Source organism: Antrostomus carolinensis, unplaced genomic scaffold (assembly GCF_000700745.2).
Source record: "Antrostomus carolinensis isolate BGI_N321 unplaced genomic scaffold, ASM70074v2 scaffold16405, whole genome shotgun sequence".
NCBI lineage: Eukaryota > Metazoa > Chordata > Aves > Caprimulgiformes > Caprimulgidae > Antrostomus > Antrostomus carolinensis.
This window is the reverse complement of record NW_010318575.1, coordinates 81,615-105,983: the sequence shown is the minus strand read 5'-3', so window position 1 is coordinate 105,983 and position 24,369 is coordinate 81,615. Positions and strand designations below refer to the sequence as shown.

The window sequence follows — 24,369 nt, the reverse complement described above, 5'->3', positions numbered from 1 at the left end:
AAAGAGAAATTCTGCACTGTACTATGGAGGGGAGAGAAATGATCCCCAGGATCTGAAAGTGAAAGCTGTGTCAGCAGAAGCCAAGCCAACTTAATTAGCCCTGTGAAGGGACTGGGAAGAGTGCTTAGTTAATTCAGCTATATTATGTTTGAGAATTCATCTGTTGTCTCGGGACTCTGCTGAACTGTGCAAACATCCATGTCTCTGCAGCATTGCACCTTGCACACAAGCAGAGGCAGTTCTTGCACTCATCTGAGGTTCCATTCCATACTGGCTGCTACAGTGACTAACATGACCAAAGTACAGTGAAAAATACACTATATAGTCCTGCTCCTGGCCTTAGGCCTTAATGTTCCCTTACCAAGGTCAGGGAACAGCAGGCAGAGACAGCTGGAGCCTCTCTGCCCTCACAGCCTTGCTGTGATCTAAGAGGTGATCAAAGCACGAGCCGTAGCTAGAGGTGACCCACACTTGCAGAGCATCCTCAGGTATTGGCATAAAACAGATGGATCTTAGTCCTCTGTGGACTCATGCAGCAGCAGCATTTAATCCTGGAGCACCAAGTCAAGTAGAGCTTCCCAACTGGTGGGCAAGGAAGCCATTCACCACCCTCCAGCAAGCATTCAGTGCTCCCTGAGCACCAGGCAGGGAGCTGCCTGCAGGAGGAGCATGGCAATTCATGCAGCACTAAAGCTTATTCCAGGATGCCATCTCATCAGGCTTGACTTTGTCTCATTAGGACATTCATCTGTTATTTATGCAAATAAGTCTATGCATAGTCACAAAATATGCAAAGAGAGACACTTATCAGTTTGGCACAATCTCCAACTTTCTGAACTCTCAGACATCCCTGATACGTACAGAAGAAAATGCAGTCTCCCCTGTGCCGCCACTGACAGAGACACCGAGGCAGAGCCTATCTGCTGCCATCCACATCCTCTCAGAATATTTGTGGTGCTTGGGACAGAGGAGATAATGCATTCTGGGCAACTTTAAACCTATTATGTTACAGCTCAGGATGTTTAATCTCATGAATAAGGTACCTCTACTTGTTTCACCTTTCCGGAGAAGGAGATTTACAGAACTGTATAACTATGCATTCTGACTGCAGTTTATTATTTATTTATAACAAGCATGTGACAAAAAGTGTCCCTTTGGACAGTTTGCTTAAAAGTGTTGCTTTTTCTGGACAGCTGCAGTCTAAGGTTGCTCTTAGTCATGAATGTGCAAAGGAACCTCAGCTCATACCTCTCCTGCATTTATTGCTCTCTACTTACTTCAGGAAAGTATTATCTTCAGCATGAATCTAGTCTAGACTCCACATCTACCTGTTGTTCTCCACACATCAGTACTTCAGGAGGTCTGAGTCCTCCCAACAAGGGTACAGGTCTACCAGAAACACAACTTTAGGGAATTCTTCCTCAGTTCTGCAGCCCAGCCCAGTACCAGGCTGATGGCTTGCCTGTTAGCTGCAGAGACCAGTTTCTTATGTATCCTCCCTAGCCTAACAGGATGGCTTATTTAAGCTGCCACAATGCATACTGTACAAATTAGCAGAAAATATGTCTCCACGGTACAAATAAAGACAGAAGAAAATGGCACAGCTTTTTGCTGTATTACCCTTATGTGGGGGACCTGCCTTACCTGTTCACTTCCCCTGTGATCTGTTGTAACCATCTCCCAGGGCCTATCTGGAGCTGTAGATCTGCATGTAGTCTTGGAATTGGCACTGAGGAGAGGAACACCCACAGCAGACAAGGAGAGGTACTTACCAAGGCTCCCCTTTCAGGGTGGCTACAACTGGACTTCAATTTGATAGCAACACAAAAAATAACTTTCTTTGAACACCTCAAAATATAGTTCCATGAATTACATTGCATTTAAAGTGCAGCACAATCACAATGCAGAGACCTGAAAGTATTTCCAATGTTTCTCCTTCTTCCCCTGAAGGGAATTTGTATTTGCAAATCAGAGCAACTGCAACCTAAGTTAAATATCTACTGCACAGTCTCTCTCATTAAAGTCCATCAAGATGCCTTTCTTTGATTCTTTCAATATATGCAAGAAAATTGTTGTGGGCTGACCCCAGCCAGCAGCTAAGCACCCAGCCAGGTACTCACTCACTCCCCCCATGACATCAGGATGATGACCTCATCAGGAGAGGGAATAGTAAGAGCAAAACCAAGAAAACTCATAGGTTGAAATAAAGACAGTTTAGTAATGAAAAAAAGAGGAACAAAATCCAGGTGAGTCAAAGGCAGTCACTCACACCTCTCACAAGCAGACTAACATCCAGGCAGTCTCTGAGCTATGGCTACCTTCCCAGACCAACCACCCTCTCTGTTTTTATTGTTGAGCATGGCATTATATGTCATGAAATACCCCTTTGGTCAGTTGGGGGTAAGCTAACCCATCTGTGTCCCTTCCCAACTAGTTGCCCACTCCCAGCCTATTTGCTGGGGGCGGGGAGGGGGGGAAGCCTGGGAAAAAGAAAGGGCCTTGACACTGTGAATGCACTTCTGTATGATAGCCAAAAAACACTGGTGTGTTATCAACTCTGTTTTAGTCACAAATTCAAAACACAGTATGTTACAGGCTGCTGTGGAGAAAATTAACTCCATCTCAGTCAGACCCACCACAAAAACAAATGAACAAATGCATTACTTTAGGTTAATCACAAAGAAAATGGTCCTAGAAGGAGCACTTCTTTCTTAACATCAAATGATATTCTGAAACAGCTACCCTTTTTATTCCAAATCTGTTTGCCACTAGGGTAAATGCAAAACGATGCAGTCAAAAATATCTGTACAACCTGTCTTTCTGTGAATTTAATTCCGTCATTTCCAGCTGGGCAAAATTATCTTTACATCATGAAAACATATGCTTCCCCTTAATAAAGATTCAAATACAGCCACTTCAAGTGTCTCCCTTCACTTTCGCATTGGCACAGTAAAGGATTACCCACACAAAACTATTTGGCCAAGCTTTCTGCTGTGAGTTGGCATGGTTCTGTTGTTTTTCATGGATCAATTAACACACTGGAGATTTTAGCCATTGTTGTCTATAATGACTAATTTGCCTATTACAGGGAACTGAGGCCCATCTGTGTACATGCCATGAGGATACACCAGTGAAATGAAGGCTGTAAACCAACAGAACATGACCTATGATTGTAAGAGATTCAAAGACAAGTTGTGATATCTTACCTGATGTGATAGTTTCACTGGGCTAGCCTGTGACACCTGTGGAGCCTGTAGTAACACACCTTGCTTAGGTATTTCAAAAGTAGGTTTTGGTGTAAGTGTTATTGGCTTTTTGGGAGGCCTGGGTGGTGGATGAAGGGTTTGGTTTTCATATCTTCGCACCATATAGTATTGCTCTTCACTGATCTCTTCCACTGTTGTCTTAGTCACAGGTGGTACAACTGTCTGGACATATTTGCTAAGCAAATGGACCGACATGTTTAAGCGATACACAGGAATCTCCCAGCACTCCACTGGACTGTTGGCACTACTGATCAGCAAATAAGAGTCTGTGATTTCTTCTTCAAACTTCAGACCAGGCACGGCAGCCAAGACATCTTCCTCAATTGAAAGGTCCCTCACAGACACTTTGACATTAAAAGGCAAACAAAATTCTTTGCAAATCTCAGAAAGCTGGTACTGTTTCTTGTCATGAATCACTTCCACAAAGCCCCCTTCCATGTACATAGGGATGAGCACTTTCTTATAAGTATCTCTTAGTATTTGTTCACAAGCTAAAACGTCTATGAGTTTCTTTCTTCCCTCATACAGAACTTCACTAGTCTGGCTTTGCTGAACTAGAAATTGATCTCCAACTGAAACAGAAAAAAGTTCTTCATGGGGGGAATCAAAAGCTTTAGTTGCTACAACATGAAGCTGTTCCTTTTCAGTTCTTGCTATCTCTAAGTCATAGGCAGTTGGAAACTCCCGAGGTCTTCTCTTGAACTTTCCTTTGTAGCTCATAGGGATTAAAAAATGTCTTTTGGGAAAATCACTTCTGATCTCAGAGGCCAGGACTCTTGTTGCCTGGAACTTTTTGTAGATTACAATTTCTTTCCCTGTATACAATAAGTTGTAAGGTTTTTGGTTTCCTGGAGGCCTTTCCATTATCTCAGCCACCATAGGAAATTCCTTGCTTGTTCTCTCAAATACATCTTCTAAAGACAGTGGCTGAAGGAAAGAGTTAATATCATAACAGTCTGTTATATCCTTGACCTCGATATCTAGATCTGAGAGGATACGAACTATGTCCTTTCGAACTGAAAAGAAAAAGAAATACATTGATTTTTGTTTTCAAACTGACATTGGAATAAAATATGCATGTCCTGTTGGCCAGATAATAAAAGTACATTCCCTGAGGCGTGCACCTCTGTATGTTAACATGAACAATTAATAGGGCTAGTCAAAGTCGAACTGTTTTAATTTGAGTTATATGGCTATCTGATATGCAGGAGACTTCACAAAGGACAAGACAAACAAGAGGAGATGAGAATAACGTGTGCAAGTGAACAAAAGATCAAGAAAAAGGAAAGGGAAAAAAATCTAGCTCACTATCTTTCCCACAGCATCTTCAAGTTCAATCAGCTGTGTAACTTATCAAACTCTGTTTCTTGAGTACAAGATGTATTTCTGGTTGTTTGTTTGTTTGGGTTTTTTTTTATTTCATATTAACTTACGGTTTCTCCAAAGAAATGGGTGGGGGAACATTTTAAATAAATAAATAGCATTTGAACCCATTCACACATGTTCTTTCTGTAGCTAGTCTGGGAGAAATAAGATATTTTGATATTTATAAGAATAAAGAAAATATCTATAATTATTGGAAAATAATCATTTTTTTTTTTAAAAAGCAAAACCTTTGCATAACACAGTCTAAGCTTATTGTTGATGAATGAAGAAATTTCTGCTGTAATGGTTCTCTGTGGAACTCTTACATCTTTTTCTGTGGCATCTGGTTTTATTCACTATCAGAACCGAGCCATTGCATTTAACAGTCTGACAGGGAGCAACAACTCTTTTATCACAATTGAATTTGCAAAATTTTGGATGCAAAACTTCCAAGCACAAAGCTGACTATGCAGTTAAGACTTGTTTAAGAATTTGGCTCCAGATCAGTGACACCACAGATCACTGACCAAGGCAGTAAAATTTAACAAGCAAATAATATTTAATGACTCTTTTCAATAAGATTTATTCTGCATAGATCTGCACACAAGGGTAGTATATCCTGCATTCACACTTCCTTGTAGCAGGACAAACAAATATTTTATGCTTAATAGTCAATATCAGATATATTTTACATGACAGAGTTTTATGACACTGACTCAGGCTCTGTTTATTCCAGTCCTGCTTTTGTCACATTGACAACTTCGGGTTACAAATATCCTAAGCATCACAAGGGAAAGTCAACAAAGGAGGAATGACTAGTGAAAATAGAGTTTTCTACGAACATTTGGAGGAGTTCCACACACATAATTTGTTCATTATTAAGAATGAGAAGTATAGAGGATTCCTGCCCTCAGCCTGTGAAAATGTGATCTGCTATCCCTCTTAACAGGAATCTTTTTTAATGAATTGTGGATAGTAGTTCTCATACTTTATCTTGTCTATTTATAGTTCTTATAAAAATGGTGAAAATCCATTTTTCATGGTCCATAAGAATGTAGTTAATTATGTACCATGAAGCCTACTTTTCAAGTTTGTATTAAATAGTTATTTAAGACATATTTAATGCTTCTTAAATGTTGAGCACACTATGAAAAAAAGTTGGAATGAAATAAAATCAACAAATACAAATCTCACTGGAATATCTCATTGGAAGACAAGCAAATACCAAACATTTCTGAATCTTCAGAAATCTTTTTAGAAATGTTAAATTCTTATCAATTCTACACAAAAATCTAATTGTTTATAGGAATACACGTAAGTGAATTCAGTTTCAGAAGGTGGGCTACCTTACTAAATCTAGTTCAAGTTGTAAAAAACAAAGTATTTTATCTCATTAAGATATACTTTCCAAGCTCACACGTTAAATCACCTAGCAAGCACAGGTGAATATTTCATGATAAGCATTTAACAACTATAATATGTTGTGCTAACAATTTCTGCCCACTTTTATGTCTTTCTCTTTTATTCATTTACTTACATCATTCATCAGAGAAAACTCAGCTGGGAAAAGATTTCCTGCTTAATGTCCTTATGAACGAGATATTTCTGTTAGGATTTTCTTTCTATGGAGCTCACTGGTTTGCTTCTAGTAAACACAACAGACAGCAAAATCTTCCCAAATGCTACGCTCCTATCCTGCAAACTCTAATAGGATGGGTGCACCAACAAGTAGAATTGCAGCAAGTTCCCATCTACTGTCTGGGCTCTCCTCAAGCAAGGTCAACCATTTTAGCTTAGGCTGTTTTTTTGCTTAAGTAGGTATCTCCGTTCAGAGAGGGTATGCCATGAACACACATATGGGTCATTACTGCAGCTCAGCTATTCAAGTCACCACAACTCAGGAGAATTTCACTGTGTGCTTATACCCTTGAACACCTAATTTTATTCCCATTACTAATTTCACTAACAGGTTTAAAGTAAGGCATAGATAAAGACATTGGTAAGAACAGAACCCAGCAGTTTCAATGTTTTGGTGGAACAACTAGAACAGTGATAATGTGCCATGGAAAAAATAATTTAATTTTATTTGTAATAAAAACTCATAACACAAATTACAGCTTTTAAAGATATTGGTTTTCTAATATCTTGCTCTTTCCTTAAACCTACAGGTTTCAGCAATTGTCCATGAGTCTTTTCTGTTTATAGTCTGTTGATATTTGTTTCTGCAACAGAGTAAAATAATATGGATTTCCTTTCTGCAGCACCCACATTCTGAAAAATAAATGGTAGTTGAGTGTGGTACAACATGTATTCTTTTTCTACCTCCTAGCCGTAGCCATAAATGATCAAGTGGTTTCTCTATGGCCAAATTCTGAGACACAAAGAGAATCTGAGAATTAAATGGAATTCCCAAGCTCTGCTTTTTCATTATGATATATTTTATTTGCAATGATTATTTAATTGTAGTGAATCAATAAAATGGCAACAAAAAGAAATGCAAGATAACCATCTGAATTAACAGCTGATAAAGGGATAAAAAAGGCAATATTATTAATCTTTCTTCATCATGAAACTAGCATTAGTGGCAAATATGGGTCAGGAATTGACCAAACTGAATCCTTCCTGCATATTTGAAGCAAATTTTGTGTATTTAAGGGTACTTTGCCACTATTTGCAATGATTATTTAATTGTAGTGAATCCTTCCTGCATATTTGAAGCAAATTCTGTGTATTTAAGGGTACTTTGCCATGCCAAGATGAACAGAACATTGACTTTGATTCCTACTTACATTTCATCACTGCCTGCACTTCATACACAGGCGTGAGAACCAAGCAGCCGTCAAAATTCTCAGGAAGTGGATTAGAGGAGTCCCACGTATGTAGAGTACTGGAAAGTTTGACAGTCCGGTTTCTGCACTTAGAGATTTTCCATTCTGCAATCTCTTTTAAGGTGTATATCTGGTCATCTTCACACTCATAGAATTTTCCTTCTTGTGAAAGGGGCAAAGTAAAGGAATGACACTGGTTATTTCTGACCACGCCACAGTTCACAGTCATTGTTCCATTGATCTCTTCCACTGAGTTGAAGGTGATCTGCTCACCATGTTTGATAGTGAGGCTTGACAATTTTATATCCTCAGGGCTGTAGAAACATGGATGGCCAAATCTGGTTGGCCCAATAAAGACTTTTCTTGTAATTTCTTCAATGCTGACATATGGAGTTTTATCTGCCACAACCTTATAAAGACCTAAGAATAGAAAATTTGCATTATAAAAAAGGGACTATATAAAGGAAGCCATGTTAAATTTTAGACTGTGAATGCAATAAAAATGGGGAGTAAAGTATATCAGACAATTCATAGCTGAAAGTTTGATTGCTAGAAATGTGACCCTATAAAGATAATATCAATTACATGATACAAATCATAGGCAGTTGGAATCAGCCTTTTCTACTCTGCAGGTAATTTCTGACATCCAATGTTTTTACGTCCATAGTAAAAAGAGAAAAAAGTTATTTTCTTTGTTACAGAAAAAAGAAAAATTATCTTAAATTCTTATCTGTCTTCTCAGGAAACCAACATTTAAGAAAAAATTCAGACATGGTACAAGGAAGAGCAACTCTAATGTGATCAGCGCAATGCAAGATAAAGTTACTGGCTAAACATTGTACTACGTTTTCTTCCACACAGAGACTGGGGATTCCTAGAACAAGTATGTTTAAAGACAAACCACAAATTAAAAAGTAGCACCTACAGATAAAAATGAGCAAAGGAGATTGATTTTAGCATATTTGATAGCCCAGACCATCAGATGGAGTAATTCAAAGTTCAGATACTGCAGCACTGTGGCTTTCACAAGGCAATTAAAGTGCTGAAATACTGAGGTAGAAGCTGAATCTGAGCTTCCCTATCCCCTAGAGACATTATTATTTCATGTTAATCATGCCCCTTGGAGCTGTCTCATTAAGTGTCCACATTGTAAGAAAAATATGCACATTTCTATATTTGCACTCATGTTTTTATAGAGGAAGATGAAGTGGACAGTTTAGAGGACTAAACAGTAGGTTTGCACTGAACTGTGTGATTCAGTTGTTTTCTTCCACAGGCATGGCAGTGTGGATGCTGCCTCATGGAATTACATTGCAGCTTCCTGGGACAGGCATTGACTAGGCATCTTCTCCAAGTAAATATAACTGAACGTAGAGGTTATTCCTAGACCAAGTTTGCAAGCCAGGAGACCCCCACAAATTAACTGGTAGCTACAGCTACAGTTGTAACTGGGAGGTGCAGTGCCTTTTCTCCTTCCTCCCCCCAAAACCAACTAGCAAAAACCCTATGGACCCTATGCTCCACACTTTTGCCTCCTCTGGACTGCACAAAGGGCACTGTACCTTTGGAAAAGGAGTACTTTCACTTTGGCAGTTCTGGAGCATGGGATAGGGACTCAAGGACTGCTACTTTGCACAACTAGAGACTCACTCATGGCAGCTCCACATCTCATGCGCAGCTTCTGCCATGTCTACAAAGGTTTGTGCCCCATCCACCTGCCCCCAGTTGTCTAGTGTGGGAACTGGGTCTTCACTGGCTATAACTCCCTTCTTGTGGGAATCAGAGTGTGAAAAAGGGCAGGATGACCCAGAAGATACCTAGGTCTCAGCAAAGTGGAATGCTACTAGAACACAGTTCCTGTTGGATGTCAGGAAGACTCTCACTCCCTTCCCTAGACCTCCTCTGGTAGTGGATTTGTTTAATAAATTAGATTGGGAGATTGCTTCAGTTAAAAGCAACCTCCAAATTGCTTATTTTCTCCCACACCTTTTCACTTACTGAGTTTCACCCACTGACCAAAATCAACGTATCTGAGACGCCTGCGTGGAAGTAAAGGCTCCTTAAGATTGCATTCTTCAGAAAGGATATATCAAAACATACCTTTCACCACAACAGTCTGGTGTTTTGTTTTAGTTTTGTTTTGTTTTGTTTTCTTCCACAGAATTACTGTGATTCTTCTTTCACTGTAACAAAACCTGCTACTTTCACTTCATAGCTTTAGCATCCTTGTTAAAGGACATGTTATTAAGATTCTGTCTTTTTAATAGCTTTTAACTGAATTTATCACCAGATTGGGCATGTTTAGTTCTAAGTATCCCATGAGACCACTAGGGTCTGTGGTGTCTAACACCTCTGAGGGCTTGTCAACAGCCTACAGTAATAGCCTATTTAATCTACTGCAGAAATAGTCACTGGTTGTGCTTATATAACTGCTTTCTGCAATTCTGTGCCTTCACAGTTGTCTGTAGCTTTTCCTGTGTGAAATTAGCACCCTTGTGCAAACACATGCTCTACATATATGTCCTCACTGCAACACTACAGGAAAGCCTCCAGTTCTTTTTCTGGGCTGCAAGGAAGCCAAATCCATGATTGTAACTGCTCAAGTAGAAAGTAAAACTTCAACACACTTTTCTTTCTCACTGGTATTTTTAATGTTTCTCACAGCCATTTTAAACATTATTATTAACAAGCAAGTTAGCTACCTCAGTCCTAATCACTACTGTAGCTGTCAGTGCAGATCAACACAAACTGGTTGATAAGCATTTAGAAAATATTGCAGTGATGAGGCACCAATGACAAACTGAAATTGTGGAAAAGAGAGCATCCCCCAAACAGTGTTTTAGTGCCATGCTTTGCAAGCACAAGATGGGCATCATCTCCTGGCAGTGCCGGAAGAAAGCAAATAGGAATATTCCTCATTTAAAAATGTATTCAAAATACATATAATGTATCCCAAAGGCAATAACTATGTTTACCCATCTGTGATACAGTGGCATGTGCATTGCCCCTAGAAAACCTCCAGAACTGCATTAAAAAGCCTCCATAAACTATGTTAAAAAAACATTCCCAGGTGAAAATTTTCGGCAATGTACAAGTATGAGAAACATCCTTCTCCTCTGTGAGTTTGACAGCAAACTCAGGCTCTACTAGTTTTGCTGTGACTACAGGGCTATTTGGAGACTAGCTATTTCAGCAACAAACTGATGAACATCCTGGGTTGGAAAGCAAGTTTAATGTGGAAGCATAATTACCAGATCTCATACAAAATGAGACAACTGATTATCCCCTCAGGCCTAGGAAGACCGACTGTGTCAGGGCTGGGAGCAGAAAAATCTTCACCTTCCATTCTGCTGCTTTTCTTAATTTTGGTAACAGGATGCTTGCCTAGGCAACTAAACAGCCATGTGGCCTTGCATACTTAGTTTCTCTATTGCTGAGACCCATGAAGTAGAGGCATCTAATAGCCACCTGTGTATGCTTATGAGTATGTAAAGTTCCATATGTTACTCTCTTTATAGAAAAGAGGAGAATATATAAAAAGTTATTTTAGTATGATCGGTGAAAACCACTGTGGTTCCTATCTAAGTGCCATAATCTGCCATGATATCTTCTCATAAATGCTCTCCTTGCTACAATATGTATAAACAAACAAACAAACCCCCCAAAAAACCTAACAAACAAAAAACCCACAAAACCCAAACAACATTATCATTCAGAACCTTACTGAAATCATTATGAATCAAATTACAAAACCAAATGTTTTCCAAACCTAAGATAGCAAGGAAATCTCCAGAGTAGGAGACATATGGTAAGTTTGGGATGCTAAAGTTTGGACATTTTGAGGTCAAATAAAAATATTTTTGTACTTTTTCATAAATCATAAAATGACTGAATTAAATTCACTTAGACTTTCCTAAGAGAGTTTGGTGGATTACTGGGGGGAAAGACAGATGGAAATAGTAAACCTGGAAAAAAGTACAACTGGCATTATTGCTCCTATAGGTTTACTGACTAAATGTAAACAGGTCTAAAAACAAAATGCCCAATAGTTTTGGGGAAAACTACAGATAGAGACAAGAATAGCTACACATACATAATAACTACAGGAATGTATAACCTTTGTCACACTCCATGAACCCTCTGCACCTAAAGTCATTTCACCAGGTGAAGTGCCTGTCTAGCAATAATATGCTAAGTAGTAAGCCCCAAAGCTAATCAGCCCATCATTTTCAATAAAAGTTTTAGGCATTGATATACACATTGTTAGAGAGAGAGGGTTTGGGAATCTGAAAAAGGATATTTTCACTGGCGTGGGAGAGAAAGCATAGCCCAAGGATCACCCATTTAGTCCTGTGGGAAAGGATGTTTTGATAGAAGGATGTTTTTACCACCTTTTTACGGAACAGTGTATGCAGCTCTCTTACTGGTTATAGAGTGGTAAAGCATACTTCCCTCTAGCTTTATATATTTCCCATTTTCAGCCTTAATTAGAGTCCTGAAGGAAAGGAGCATCCTTTTTATTCTCTCTTTTTCCCCACAGAAAACTGAGAAAATCAGTAGTTGGGCTCACCTAGTAGAGCATTAAGTAGCCTTCAAGGAAAAACATAGCAGAAAGACCTTCTGTTCCAGACTACCAGTCTCTGTTCCCCAAGGTAGTGCAGAAGAGTGGGAAGAGCTCAGTTTCCAACTTGTCTGAAGATTACTTGATTGCTATGCCTCCTTTCCCTCATCTCCACCACTCACTCTGCTGCCTCCTCTGTTCCAACATCCTTCTCTCCCCATCTGTCCCAAAGGCCATCTCCCCTATCTCTCCATCATCTTTTATCAAGGCTTCTAGTGCCTAAGCCCTGTTCTTCCACATATGTGGTGCGTGGCCACAGACAAGTCTCCTGGGTTGTTGATCACAGAGGCTCAGAGCTCAAAGGGACAGTCATGCTCAGCTACATCTCTGTCAAACAACGTAGGAAGGAGCAGCAGCAACTGCCAGGGACCGCCTGAGAACAAGGGCAGTCAGCAATATTTTTGAAGAAGAAGGAATAGAACAGAACAAAACAAAATCATTTGTGCTGGCACACAGTTCAGGTGTTGTGCAAATTACCTGTCTCTGCCATCTTGATAGTAGTGAAAATTGTAGTTCCAAATGCTGTTAAATGTAACCATTGAAGTGCCTAGAGTAACAGCAGACTTCTTTTTTTTACCCAGTGTATGAGCATAGAAAGAATAGTCTGGCCCTCTGAGGCATGAAAAAGAACAAATTAGAATGAGGATAAAATGAAATAACACAGATACAGTGAATTTGCAGTTGCAGTGGTTTCTCTAATGCAAAGGACAGATTAGGCTTTTATCAAGGATCTGATTTGCCAGAGCAGAAAAAAGGAATCCTGTAGACTGCAAATACATTCAGAAAGACAAAGAGCAAGGCTTGTTTAAAGCCAATGAGCCCAGGTCTTCACTCAAAGAGATGCTATCCCCAGAGCAACCTAAATAGAAACATGGTTTATTTATGCCAGCATGCACACATACACAAGCCCATCATATCCAAATGATAACTTACGACAGAGGAAATGGAAAATAACATCAAAGCAAAAGATTTCTTTGCATCAGCCCTGGCAAGAGAACACTGTAGGTACAACATAAATACAGCACCAAGCTCCTAGAGACCTGCAGATATTTCTATTGAACTAAGTCAACACCAGTGTGAAAAAGATCATCTACAATTTGGTTCTGTGCTTTGTTTGGGAGACAGAGGGAAGCCAACAATGCTCTAATACCATGTTTTGTTCACAGTTTAGCATGTGTACAGAATAAAGTGAAAAGGAAAAAGGTCAAGAAAAAGCAGAGCCTGGGACAACTTGACTTTGTAAAGCAGAATCATTCTTCAGCTAAGAACTAAATTAGAGAAATGACAAATTTACATCTTACCAAAAAGCTCTTGAATGCATAAGAGTACATATACAGAGAGAAACAGAGAGCAGTTCTCCCCATTGGGCTAATAAGAAGTGTCATTATGCCTCTCTTCATTGCTACTGTTCAGTAATACCTGTCATGTGGAGGATAATAATGATAAATTTCAGCAAAATGAACTCTAAATTTATTTTTCTAGTGAAATAACCCAGTTTTCTAGAGCACTGGTTGAGAGAGTTCATAACTATGTGTGCAAATTGCAGTGATTAGACTGAATTTCAAAATGTGCTCAATAGGGCAACAACATCCAAATGCCAAGTGGTAAAATTGATCACTTGAATGCAAAAAAATCCAGATTCACCAGGTTCAAGCATTTGAAATCACAAGTCATTCTGTTCTAAAAATCAGGAGATTCAGCATTAATAAATGTAGGATTACTTTTATCACTCACTTGCATTGGCTATTTTAAGATTGAAATATTCAAACCCATCTGCCAATCAGGATTTAGAATATGACTTCCTATATTTATATATATTTTAGAGACAGAAGAAATTTTAATAATAGAAAAGACTGGATTTCAGGAAAAATACCAAGTATCTTGAGAGTTCACAGTACAGCAGCACTTCAATATTGCTAGATAGCCACAGATAATTAAAATGTCTTTGATCACTACGTTTGGGCCCTACTAGTGCTCGAAAATGGCATTCCAAAAAAGTCTTTGAATAAGTGGTCATACAAATGGTTCTGATTCACTGAATAAGAAAAATATGAGAGCAAATTGAGAATCTACTGGGAGGAAAAAGAAATTATATATAAGACTCAGAGAGAAATCTGTATTTTGGAGGTGGAAAATGAAGGCAAGGTAGAAGATATTTTCCTGGGGAATTCAGATGAAACATTGCATTCCCATGTGCTTTTACATTTTATTTGCTTCAAGAAGTTTGCCTTGTCTCCCTCTTCAGAAAAAACACATACCAGTTTGTACACTGGCGTAACCTATACCATATATATGCATGCACACGCATTCTCACATGCTCAGCAGTACATTAGAACATTAATGAGGTTACTAAGCCAAGCACTCAAACACTAGAAAACACTCATATTATGTTTCCCTGTGCAGCATCAATTTAACCTCCCATGTGCTTGCAGTACAATACAGTGTTAATTAAATGTTCATATATTCCCCCCTTCCCCCCTCCTCCCCAACTCCTACAAAACTGTAGTCTCATTGAGTGCGTTAGCTAGACTGCTGGCCAAAATGGGTCCCGAACATGACCTCAGGCTCTCGAGGGCTGCCATGTCCTGTGTGTGCTCTGTTCCAGTGTTTCCTGCCTGCAGGTTTCCCATGACTTCTCTCCCAGAAACTACACAGGCTACCTCCCACATCCCACTGGCCTCTTCATGCTGTTTGCTAGCCCACTCATCTCCTCTCCTTGAGGGGCTCCCAATGCCTCTGCTGCCTGCAAGATTCCTGGTGTAGGAAATGCCCTATGTATATATTTCTGTGTCGGTGCAGTCCTCCTCTGATGCTGGTAACTACCTCCACTGCTGTTTCCAGTCCATGATCTTTGCATATCAAGTCTTCATCCTTCTGCTCTGCTCTGAGGCCCAATCTTTATCAGTTTCCTAAACTAGTTTGCCTTCTCCACTTCCCACACATGGACACCCACAGTCCAGCACTTCTCCATCTGCATTCCAGTCACTTCCCTATTTAATACAGCTGGGCCTCAACAGTAGAGGAAATAAGGTGACAGCAGAATTGAAAAATGAATAAATATGACATAAGATGAATTAGGTACGCTCTGTACAGCACTTTGCCAGCTCTCCCTAACAAGGCCACACAAACAGAGGAAGATATGTTTCAGAGAACATGTCAGTACCACATGCCAAATTTCAAGTCCATCCTTCACAATATGGATACTTTAGGACATCTCTATAGAACAGCTGAAGTGTTTTATAAGCAGAAAACCACATCCATTTTCCTCTAATCCTGTTTCCAGTCATGGAACAGACACTTTGGTCACTGGAATTAAAATAAGTCATTAAAATAAAAACAAAACCTAACAAAGTATTTGAAACATTTTATATCCAAAATTATAAAATAAAAATATGATAATAGTAAATAAATCCTGTTCTGAGCACACAGCAACAAAGATTTCAGCTCAAAGTTTGGCAAAGTCATAAGTAACTGAAAAGAAGATTTTTGTAATAATTCTTACAGTGAGTGACCTCAAGTGCAGCAAGCATTACCACCAAACATTATAACATTCATAATTTCTATCCATGCTTGAAAAAGAACTGTAAGAGTTGGAATTAAAAAATGAGTTGATTGTGTCTTGTGCCATCTGATAAAACTGTATCCTTGACAGCTGAATTGTAACCTCAAGCAAATATCAATCAAGACAGCAAATCAATAAAATGAACAAAGGTGATTACTCAGGGTTATAATTCCTCAAAAACATGAATTCATGAAATACTATACCAGGAAAGTTTAGTGGTAATTCCACTTTGGTTGAACACCGGCTGACTTCATTATTCTCACTGATACTTGCTACGAGCTTATTAATTTTGAAGCCAATAACTTTAATGACTTCTCCTGTTGACAGGCAGCATTCATTTCCAAACATTTCATAGATGGAACCTGAAAAGAAATACAAAAGGAAAGAAAAGCGTTATTCAGCTTTTTCTCACTTTGTCAAGTGTCTTTACCTCTTTGAATGAAAGCAAAAATACTTAAAGCAAGTTATTGAAATAATACTTTTCCCATGATAACTAACCTAATTTTCATTTTATTCCTTAGTGTCACAAGAAAATCCATCTTGTGACTTCAGTGATGTCTACATCAGCTCTATGTGTACAATGTTCTTAGATGCATGTAAGGAGAACAAGTTCTGAAGAACCTGCCTTTCCAAGTTATTAGACCAAAATGGAACGAGGTACAGCAGTGGAGTTCAGGCAGGAAAGGTGCCTCTGTATGGCACAGGGCATAGCAGATCCCATAGGAAACAACAGCCTACAGCAGAAGACAAAAAAAATGTAGACCCTAGAAGGTACCTAGGGATAGCCAGGAGACATCAAAGTGCAACCAGCATTTGAGCTTTCTGTAGTAACAGAAAACCTGAAGACAGTACAAAAAACTGGAAAACTGGAAAATTAACAGTGGTAATCCCCTCTCCATGCTGAAAGGAGCCTACTGGTTCTGATCTAGCAGGGGAAAAAAAAATCCTTTTTTATCTGTGAAGTTCAGAAGTTTGAGAGCAGGAACAAGCAATCCAATCATGTGTTTCAGACCTTCCTCAGCAAAACCTGGAACTGCAGTTTTCCCTGCCAAAGCCAACTCTCCCTTCTTCATTCTAGCTGTGGTCAGTCTCTGCTGTTTCATAAGTGGGGGCAGAGGGAGAAGAATAAAGCAAAACCAAAACAAAAGTCAAGTTCTGCAGAAAAAGGAAAATTCTTCCTGGTTGCTGCAGGAGATTCTCAGAAGCTTTCATGCACGGGATCAATTAACTATATAGAAAGGCAGTGCAGCAAACACACAGTGTTCCATTTGTAGATAGAACTGCATTGAACACAGAACTTCAGAAATGTTGACTTTAATGCTAGCTTCCATTCTTCTGATGCTGTGCAGTTTGTCCCAGAATTTACCAAGCTCTGTCCTGCAGTGATGTGGAAGTACCCTTTCTGGAATCTCATCTCAGAATTTCGTTTCCCTTATGGTGAGAAACCTTATTCTCATTTCCACTTCCAATGCATTGGTGGGTGTATTCATTTGCCCTGCTACTAACATTACTCTGCTACTTAAAATACAATTTTTCTCATTTCCATTTCTCCCTTCTCCAAAGGGTTTGCAAGGTTATTTTTGCCCTTCTCTGGTCACATTTTTCAAAAAAAACTAGAAGAAACAAATTCCCTTTATCTCCTCTGAGAAGACAGATTTTCCTTCCCACAGTCTCCTCTAATAGCTCTTTCTTGCACCTTGTTCAAAGTCTTGTCTTTTTTTTTCTTTTTTTTTCTTTTTAACCTAGGTAACCAGGATTGTCTCAAGCAGTGAGAGATATTTAAAACCTGACCTCTGGCTATATAATAGCAATCAATAATTGAGATGGCCTTTACTGAAATATTGCCACTGCCTGCAGAGCTCACTTCCCACAGAAAGTAACATTCTTTACTCCAGAGCTCTCCTTGTAGTTAGCGGGGATAAAAATAAAAGTTGTGGTTTTTTTATTCGCCAGGTGTCATATCAGAAATGTAACTATTAGCTGAGTGATTTTCCTAATGCTCAGTCAAGATCAGTTGCAGTCACAACCATAGCCTGGGCTAATAAGCACCTCTTACTGAGTCTGGGATATATTTATCAACTCTGCTGCAGCACTGGCAGGTGACAAGCACTTGGTTGCCACCTAAGCCTCACTGGAAGTCACTGGGAGACTAACCTGAGTAAATGTTGCTCTGGTTTTAGCCTAAACCCAAAGCCTCAGTAGAGCACCACAGAACAACTTGTTTGTGTCAGGATAGGAGGATAAATGAGAGGAACACTGAGCAACTGGTTAAGTTTACTCTGTTGTGAAGACATGTCCAGGCAAACCTGTCTGTTGCTTGTACTGATGTACATTTTTTAGCCCTATGTAGAAGAATACAGGTTAAAAAAAAAAAATAATGAAGCAGATGCTTTTGGCAGGCTGTATGTGGCAAAAGTGCCTGGTTTCCCTTGCTGAGAATCCTACATAGGATCAAGGGGACTGTTGTGCTTAGACTCTAAATTCCCCCAGCAGGCTATGGCCTTTCTGTTGCACACCAGGATGATGATTAGCACAGAGATATTCTGGATTATAGTGCCACACAAATACTGACCACAGTCAGGTGAAAAAACATGCTGTTTATGCATCCTTTCAACCAATCTGGTACTAAGCAGAAGACAAGGAGAGCTGCTGCCCCTTAACTAAAAAAGAACAATCTGGTTTTCTTATTGTAAAGATAGTGCATAGTTGTTTGTTCTCCCTTTAGTCTCAGCAATTCAACATTGACTAACTCAGATGTCTCTGCTGGATATTGCTACAGCTCCAATCAGTAGGCTAGCTGCTGCTCTAATAAAACACATGAGGAATAATCACAGCTCTCACTGCTTTAGCTGAGCTCCGTAGGATATTTTATGACGGTCAGAAAAGTATACATGCAATGCTTTTTTCATATTAGAGTGAGAGGAGGAGAAAGACTGAGCAGTCATGAAGAGGGTAATATTCCTTTTGTGCTGAACCACCTCACTCCTTACATCAGCCACAGTAGAGATCACAAGCAACCATGATGTTATTAGGTACTGGGAATCCCAGAGGACCCAGCATGATGAGCTCTGCATTATAGAAACATGGAAAGATGAGCAAAGAATTCCCATATTCTCACTTCTGAACAAATATTTGTGAAAATCTACTCAAAATGGGATCTCATGAGGCTTTTTTTTCTCCAGTGCAGATTTAGACCCAGCTTCTCCAGACTATCTCACTTGAAAATAGACCCCTAGAAACCATTTAATGTATGAAAGTAACTGCACAGACTAATTATGGGCTTTGGGCACATTTCATGTCTTCTAGATGGCCTCTGCAAGCATGCCCCTGGATGCAGCTGGGACCCACCGTGCACCTGTGAGTGGGCAGTGCTGCTCTGTACGAGCACAGGCACTGAGCCACACAGGTTTGCAGGCCTCACTGGCTGTGGCTCATTTCCAAATAACATGGTAGCTGGAGGAGAGTAAACCAAGCAACAGTCCTGAGGAGAGGAATGGAGCAGTTAAGAGACTGAACCACTAAAAAAAATTATGTGATTGAAGAAGATCAAACTATTACTTCAGTCTGCGTCTGCAGCAGGCTAGTGCCACTAAGAAATAAAGAGGGGAGTCAGAGGAGGGTCCTGTTTCTGATCATGGCTGGTTCTGAGGGACTTACGACTTTTAGTAGGTTTGCTTTTCCTCAGGCACAATAGCTTAACTACAAATTGCACTACAGAAAGTTTGAGAAGAGCCCTCCATCACAAAACAAAAAGTATAAATGGTGCTTGCAAAAAAGTGAAAACATTGATTGGTTAGTGACAGGTCCAAGACTGAAGACCCAATCTGGCAATATCCATGAAAAGAGACTATCTATGTCAAACACTCAGAAACAGATGATTTGATGTCACAAAATTTAGCCTTTGACAATGCAATCAAAATTTTCAAAACATGAGAAATGTAGATAATACCTAGGTAAGCAGTGGCCCTGCACTGTAGAGATGGTGGAGAATCTAGAACATAACAAGAAAAGGGTAAAATACACAAGAAAGGAAAATTCACACTCATGAAAGAGAAAAGTACTAGAGGCAGACAAGCATATGGAGTTCAAGTTGGAGTCTACAAAAAACACTACATGGAGCTGCAGGCTCTGTTTGAAATGCCAAGGGCCAAGATAATGCATTCAGAAAAAAAATGGATTATAAATGCCAGACTGCAAGTCATGTGAAAGTGTCCACACAGAGCTGTCACAGCACCTCAATTCTCAGGGTCTTTCATCAGAATAAAATGTAACGTTGTTGTGGAAAACAAATGGATCATTCATCTAAAAGCATCAGTTTTAAGGAAAAGTGAGATGAAAACTAAGTTTTAAAAAACACTCATGGTTTTAATTAAAATTGAGGGGAAAAAAAATAAAACCAAGGGAATTGCTTGCCTTACCATCAAAGAAAGAAACTATTACATGGGTACATAAGCCACAGGCAAAGATAATGCTTTGTAATGATACCAAGGAAAGTTAAACCCTTCTTGAATTAAAAAAAGAGGAAGAAAGAAAATACATAATTTTTGGCATCATCAAGAAGGGAAAGGATATTAAGCAGCTAGGAAGGATGTTTTAAGTCTTCTAGAAGAGAGGAAAGCTTTTAGTGGAGTACGTGAAGAGTGCTCAAGAATCCCGGGAATCATGGTCATAGGATTATAACTTTCACCCAAGAAGAGAAGTTTGATAAATTGCTCATGTAACCACTGAGTAACAGAGGAATGTTATCACACTTCCCATCCAACTAAGAAAGTCAGACACCAACCGTCAAAAGGTTATCAGTAGTAAAACTTATATATATGAGTGGATAGACAGATAGATAGATAGATGTGTATATATGTACACAGATAGGTGTTCTACCTAGATGACCATTTTCATGGGCAAGTGGTAGGACTTGAATTGCCTCTTCCTTTATCAGATTCATTTGAAAAAGACCAAGAGGTTGAAAGATTATGAGGGTGAGAGGGTGGGAGGAAGATGGCCAACAGACCAAGATGGTGATTGTAGAAGCTTCATTTTTAATGAAACCAGGATTAAAAAAAACCCAAACAACAAACCAACCCGTAAAAAATGAAACTCTGTCAGCCATAAAAGAACAGATTAATTTTTGGGGGTGCAATTGCACATCCAGTATTGATTGTAATTACATATTTTTCTGCAACTAGATTGCCTTAGCCCTTATTTTAGCCCTTGCTTGGCAGTTTGCCAGGAATAGTACAGTGCAGATTATATTCAGAGAAGAAAATGTTACCTGTGTGATTTATCATCTAGGCATTTGCAGCAAATATTTATGCTGTTAAGAGGGAGGGAAACTGCATGTTTTCAAAAGGGACAATAAAAATTATTTCTATTTAAAAGCCACGATAATTAGTCTTAACACATTGTGAAAATACCCACTGTGTGACAATGTGACACTAAAAGATTTTACTTCAGCTGTGTGATGTGGACCCGCATACGCAATATATTGAAAAATAAAATGAAAATTAAAATGGACCTTTAGTACATTTATTTGTTATTGCACAACAGTAACTGTTTTTCCCACTCAAGCCACAAAGAAAGTGTAAGACATTGAAAATGTAAATCAAGTAACCTTAAGGACTGAATCTTTTTTGAGAAAGATGTATGCAATATAATGCAAAAACCATTTTGGCAGAACCCAAAATAAAGCAGCTTATTTACAGTGATCAAACAATGCCCCTGAAGGCTGTAATTAAAGAGCTTGTTGCCTTTGAAACCACCTTTTCTGGATTGTTACTTTGTTCAATAAAAAACACATTTATATCTTTTCATAAGCTCATCTCTAGTTTGACAATCCATATTAGCAACTGCTGTGATCACATCAAAGCAACCATAACAATTGGTTCAATATCTTTTTCCTCCATCTTTCCTAAAATGCTAAGCAGCCACACCACTGTCCTCCCTAACTTGAGTGCTATATTTGGTTTATTTCTCATTATAAGTACAAGAAGAGTCTTTTTTGTATTAAAAACAACAATATAAAATATAAATACAGTGAATGCATGAGATGCAGAATGTCATTCTTCATGTCGGGGCATATGACAGTACCACTGAGAGAAATATTTTATAACACAAGGTAGAACAGCAACGTCTCTAATATTTCCCTTTTTCTTCCCAGCAGCTTAGAGCCCCATTCAGTGACTGCTCTCAGAGGGAACAGCTTCACTGATGCTGATAGGAAGTGTGACTCAAAATCAGGTTCAGGACTAAACAACAATAATACATCACTCCCTTTCGCCACATGCCCCTGGGCAGTTTAGCAAGGAGGGCTGGGGAGAGAATGCAAACAAGATGAAAGGCTTCACTAAGGTGACACAGAGGACCATTCAGCAGGGCTGGAGCTCAAGCCCAGGCTGGCTGACTCCCAGTCTAACTGTCTGTCTGCTACAGGGTGCTGCTTAAAACTCACAAATATCTGCTCCCCCCCAGCCCCCGGCCTTTCCTTTTTTTTTTTTTTTTTTTTTTTTTTTTTACAAAGACGAAGCTTTTCTCCTAACAAAGCCAAATCACTTTGCAGGCCAAACACTAGGCATTGACCCCCTAGCCCCATGAGTCTGAATCCTTGAAGGAAAAAATTCTCCCTTTTATCTCTCAGTAGCACCCACTGAATTCATTGCAACTGGCAGGCTGAGCAGTCTGTGAAAGAAGATCCAAAGAACCAGCAACCTGGCTGCTTTGCAAGGAGATGAAAGATCTCCTGACGTGTCCTGAAAGAGTAGAACTTTGTCCCCATGTCCTTTTCCCAGTGTTCCTTTCTCCATTATTATGTTGTCATCAGTTGCCCATATGGGTGCCGTCTTCCCGGATCAGAAGTGACCCTGTTTCAGGAGCTGGTGAAATGGTTCTGCTTTCACATACAGGGACGACCCCCTGGTGCAGCCATTCATCCAGAATTACAATAGCCTGCTTTCCCCTGTGACAGAGCTCAGCTGAAATCACAGTTCTATTAAGGCTGCTGCAGGCTCCCAAAGTAAAATGAAGGGCATAATGTATCTATAATTAGCATCAATAAAAAAGATATCATTCTTTATGGGCATTATTTGGGGGTTAGCCAATTGTTCAGAGTTTATGCTCTTTGGCAAGAAGAAAGATCTATTTTAAAGTTGCAGGGAGGAGAGTTTTGCTTAATAACTTTAATCATATTATGCTCTGATTAGGCAGCAGGGAAAAGCAACCAGTTTCTGATGGTGAGAAGTTAGGTGTCTTTTTTTTGAAGTCAAATACCTCCTGAGCTCTGAAGATGCCAATCAGCATGCTGGATTTTCCCCACTAAACTCAAATAAACTAACACCTTGTGGGAAGATACAAAGAGACTGAAAATCATATGCACAATGGCAGACAAAGGAGGAAGCATGCCCCAGATTATCTCTCCAACTCCAGTATATGACAGTGGCTGCAAATAGTATAAAGCACCTGCATGGCTTTTATCCACTGCTTTCTTCCTACCCCTAGAAGGTGTATACACCAAGAGTGGGTGAGCCCAGCTCCCCTGTGCCCACATGGTGGTCCAGAGGCCCAGGGGTAGCTATGGTCACAAAGGTGGCTTGAATCTGTGTAGAAGAACCTCTGTCAAGTGAGAGAGCAACTTACTGGGCTTTGCAACAGCTCTTCTCTCTTTAACATGTCCTAAGCAAGAAAAATCTGCATGTTTGGTCTGTCTGGGACACAAATCCTCCAAGGAGTTCAGCTGCTGAATTGCCACAGACATAAACTCCTGTCAAAAGGTAGGCTGCAGAACGTCTGATTTTTGCCAGCATGAAACCATCGAAAAAACAAAAGCTGTAATATTTACCTTTTGCCATATAAAGTCAAACTTTAAATGTCAAGTGCTTTAAGCCATTTCAATCATAATGGAATTTTTTAAAAAATTACTTTCGTAGTTTCTGATTTATGCCTTTCCTGATAGGTTTATGGCCTTTTTTTTTTTTTTTTTTTTTTTAATACTTCCTTCTAATTCTCATCTATCCGGGGGGCTCACGCTCTGCATGTGGCAGCAGAGCTTTGTACGTGCAGCACCCACTGTAATGGAAAGAGCAAGTAAAGCCACAGCTCCAAATGTAACGTCTTTGACCTTTTGTTTGGGTTTGCCCACATGAGTCAGAATTACTGAGGTAGTAAAGAGAATGCCAAGAGATGCTTTTGAACAGCATTAGTCACTGTTTCAGCTATCCGTGATTTATTTAGTTTTATTCATTTTCTTTACAGTGTTAATTACTTGACTTAAGGTATGTTTATTGAAGTGCATGTTTAGCAGAAAATCTGTACTTTATCGAGCTAGGTTTAAGAAGAGTGCTTAAATTAGGTTGCAGGAGGAGGCCAGAGTGCTGAGCACTTCACAGGTTAAGCCCAGAACTGGAACGATGTTTAAGTATCTTCCCCTACTGAGATCACAGCACGCTGCCCCTTGTGCCATTACTGTGTGTCCAACAGAGCTAACCAGAAACGATGAACCTGGACTAACGCCTTGTTCTCTCATGCATATATTATCAGGGACTGGAAGAAAAAAATACCCCACAGAAGTCAAAGACGAAGCTTTGACGTAACTCAGAAATTATATTTGTTCATGGGCTTGTTCATCATGAGATGTTTATCCCAGGATCTTCCCTCCTCTGCCATTTGTTATAGTCGTCCCCTTACCCTCCCAGAGCCCGAGTTTGTGAAAATTGTCTTGGTATTTTTATAGGATGGCAG

The 24,369-nt window shown here is 39.5% G+C and overlaps 1 protein-coding gene across 1 annotated transcript in view; it reads right to left on the bottom strand.

The window, feature by feature from the left end:
- Window positions 1-3,206: 3,206 nt before the first annotated feature.
- The window catches only part of THEMIS (thymocyte selection associated), a gene marked incomplete at its 3' end in the record, with an annotated part of 27,799 nt that continues 6,636 nt past the window's right edge, over window positions 3,207-24,369 (bottom strand). The window contains exons 2-4 of the mRNA XM_010168957.1: window positions 15,846-16,004; window positions 7,421-7,879; window positions 3,207-4,282 (exon numbers count right to left, since the gene is read on the bottom strand). Of these exons, the coding sequence (XP_010167259.1) occupies window positions 3,207-4,282; window positions 7,421-7,879; window positions 15,846-16,004 (1,694 nt within the window). The remainder of the gene's footprint in view (window positions 4,283-7,420; window positions 7,880-15,845; window positions 16,005-24,369) is intronic.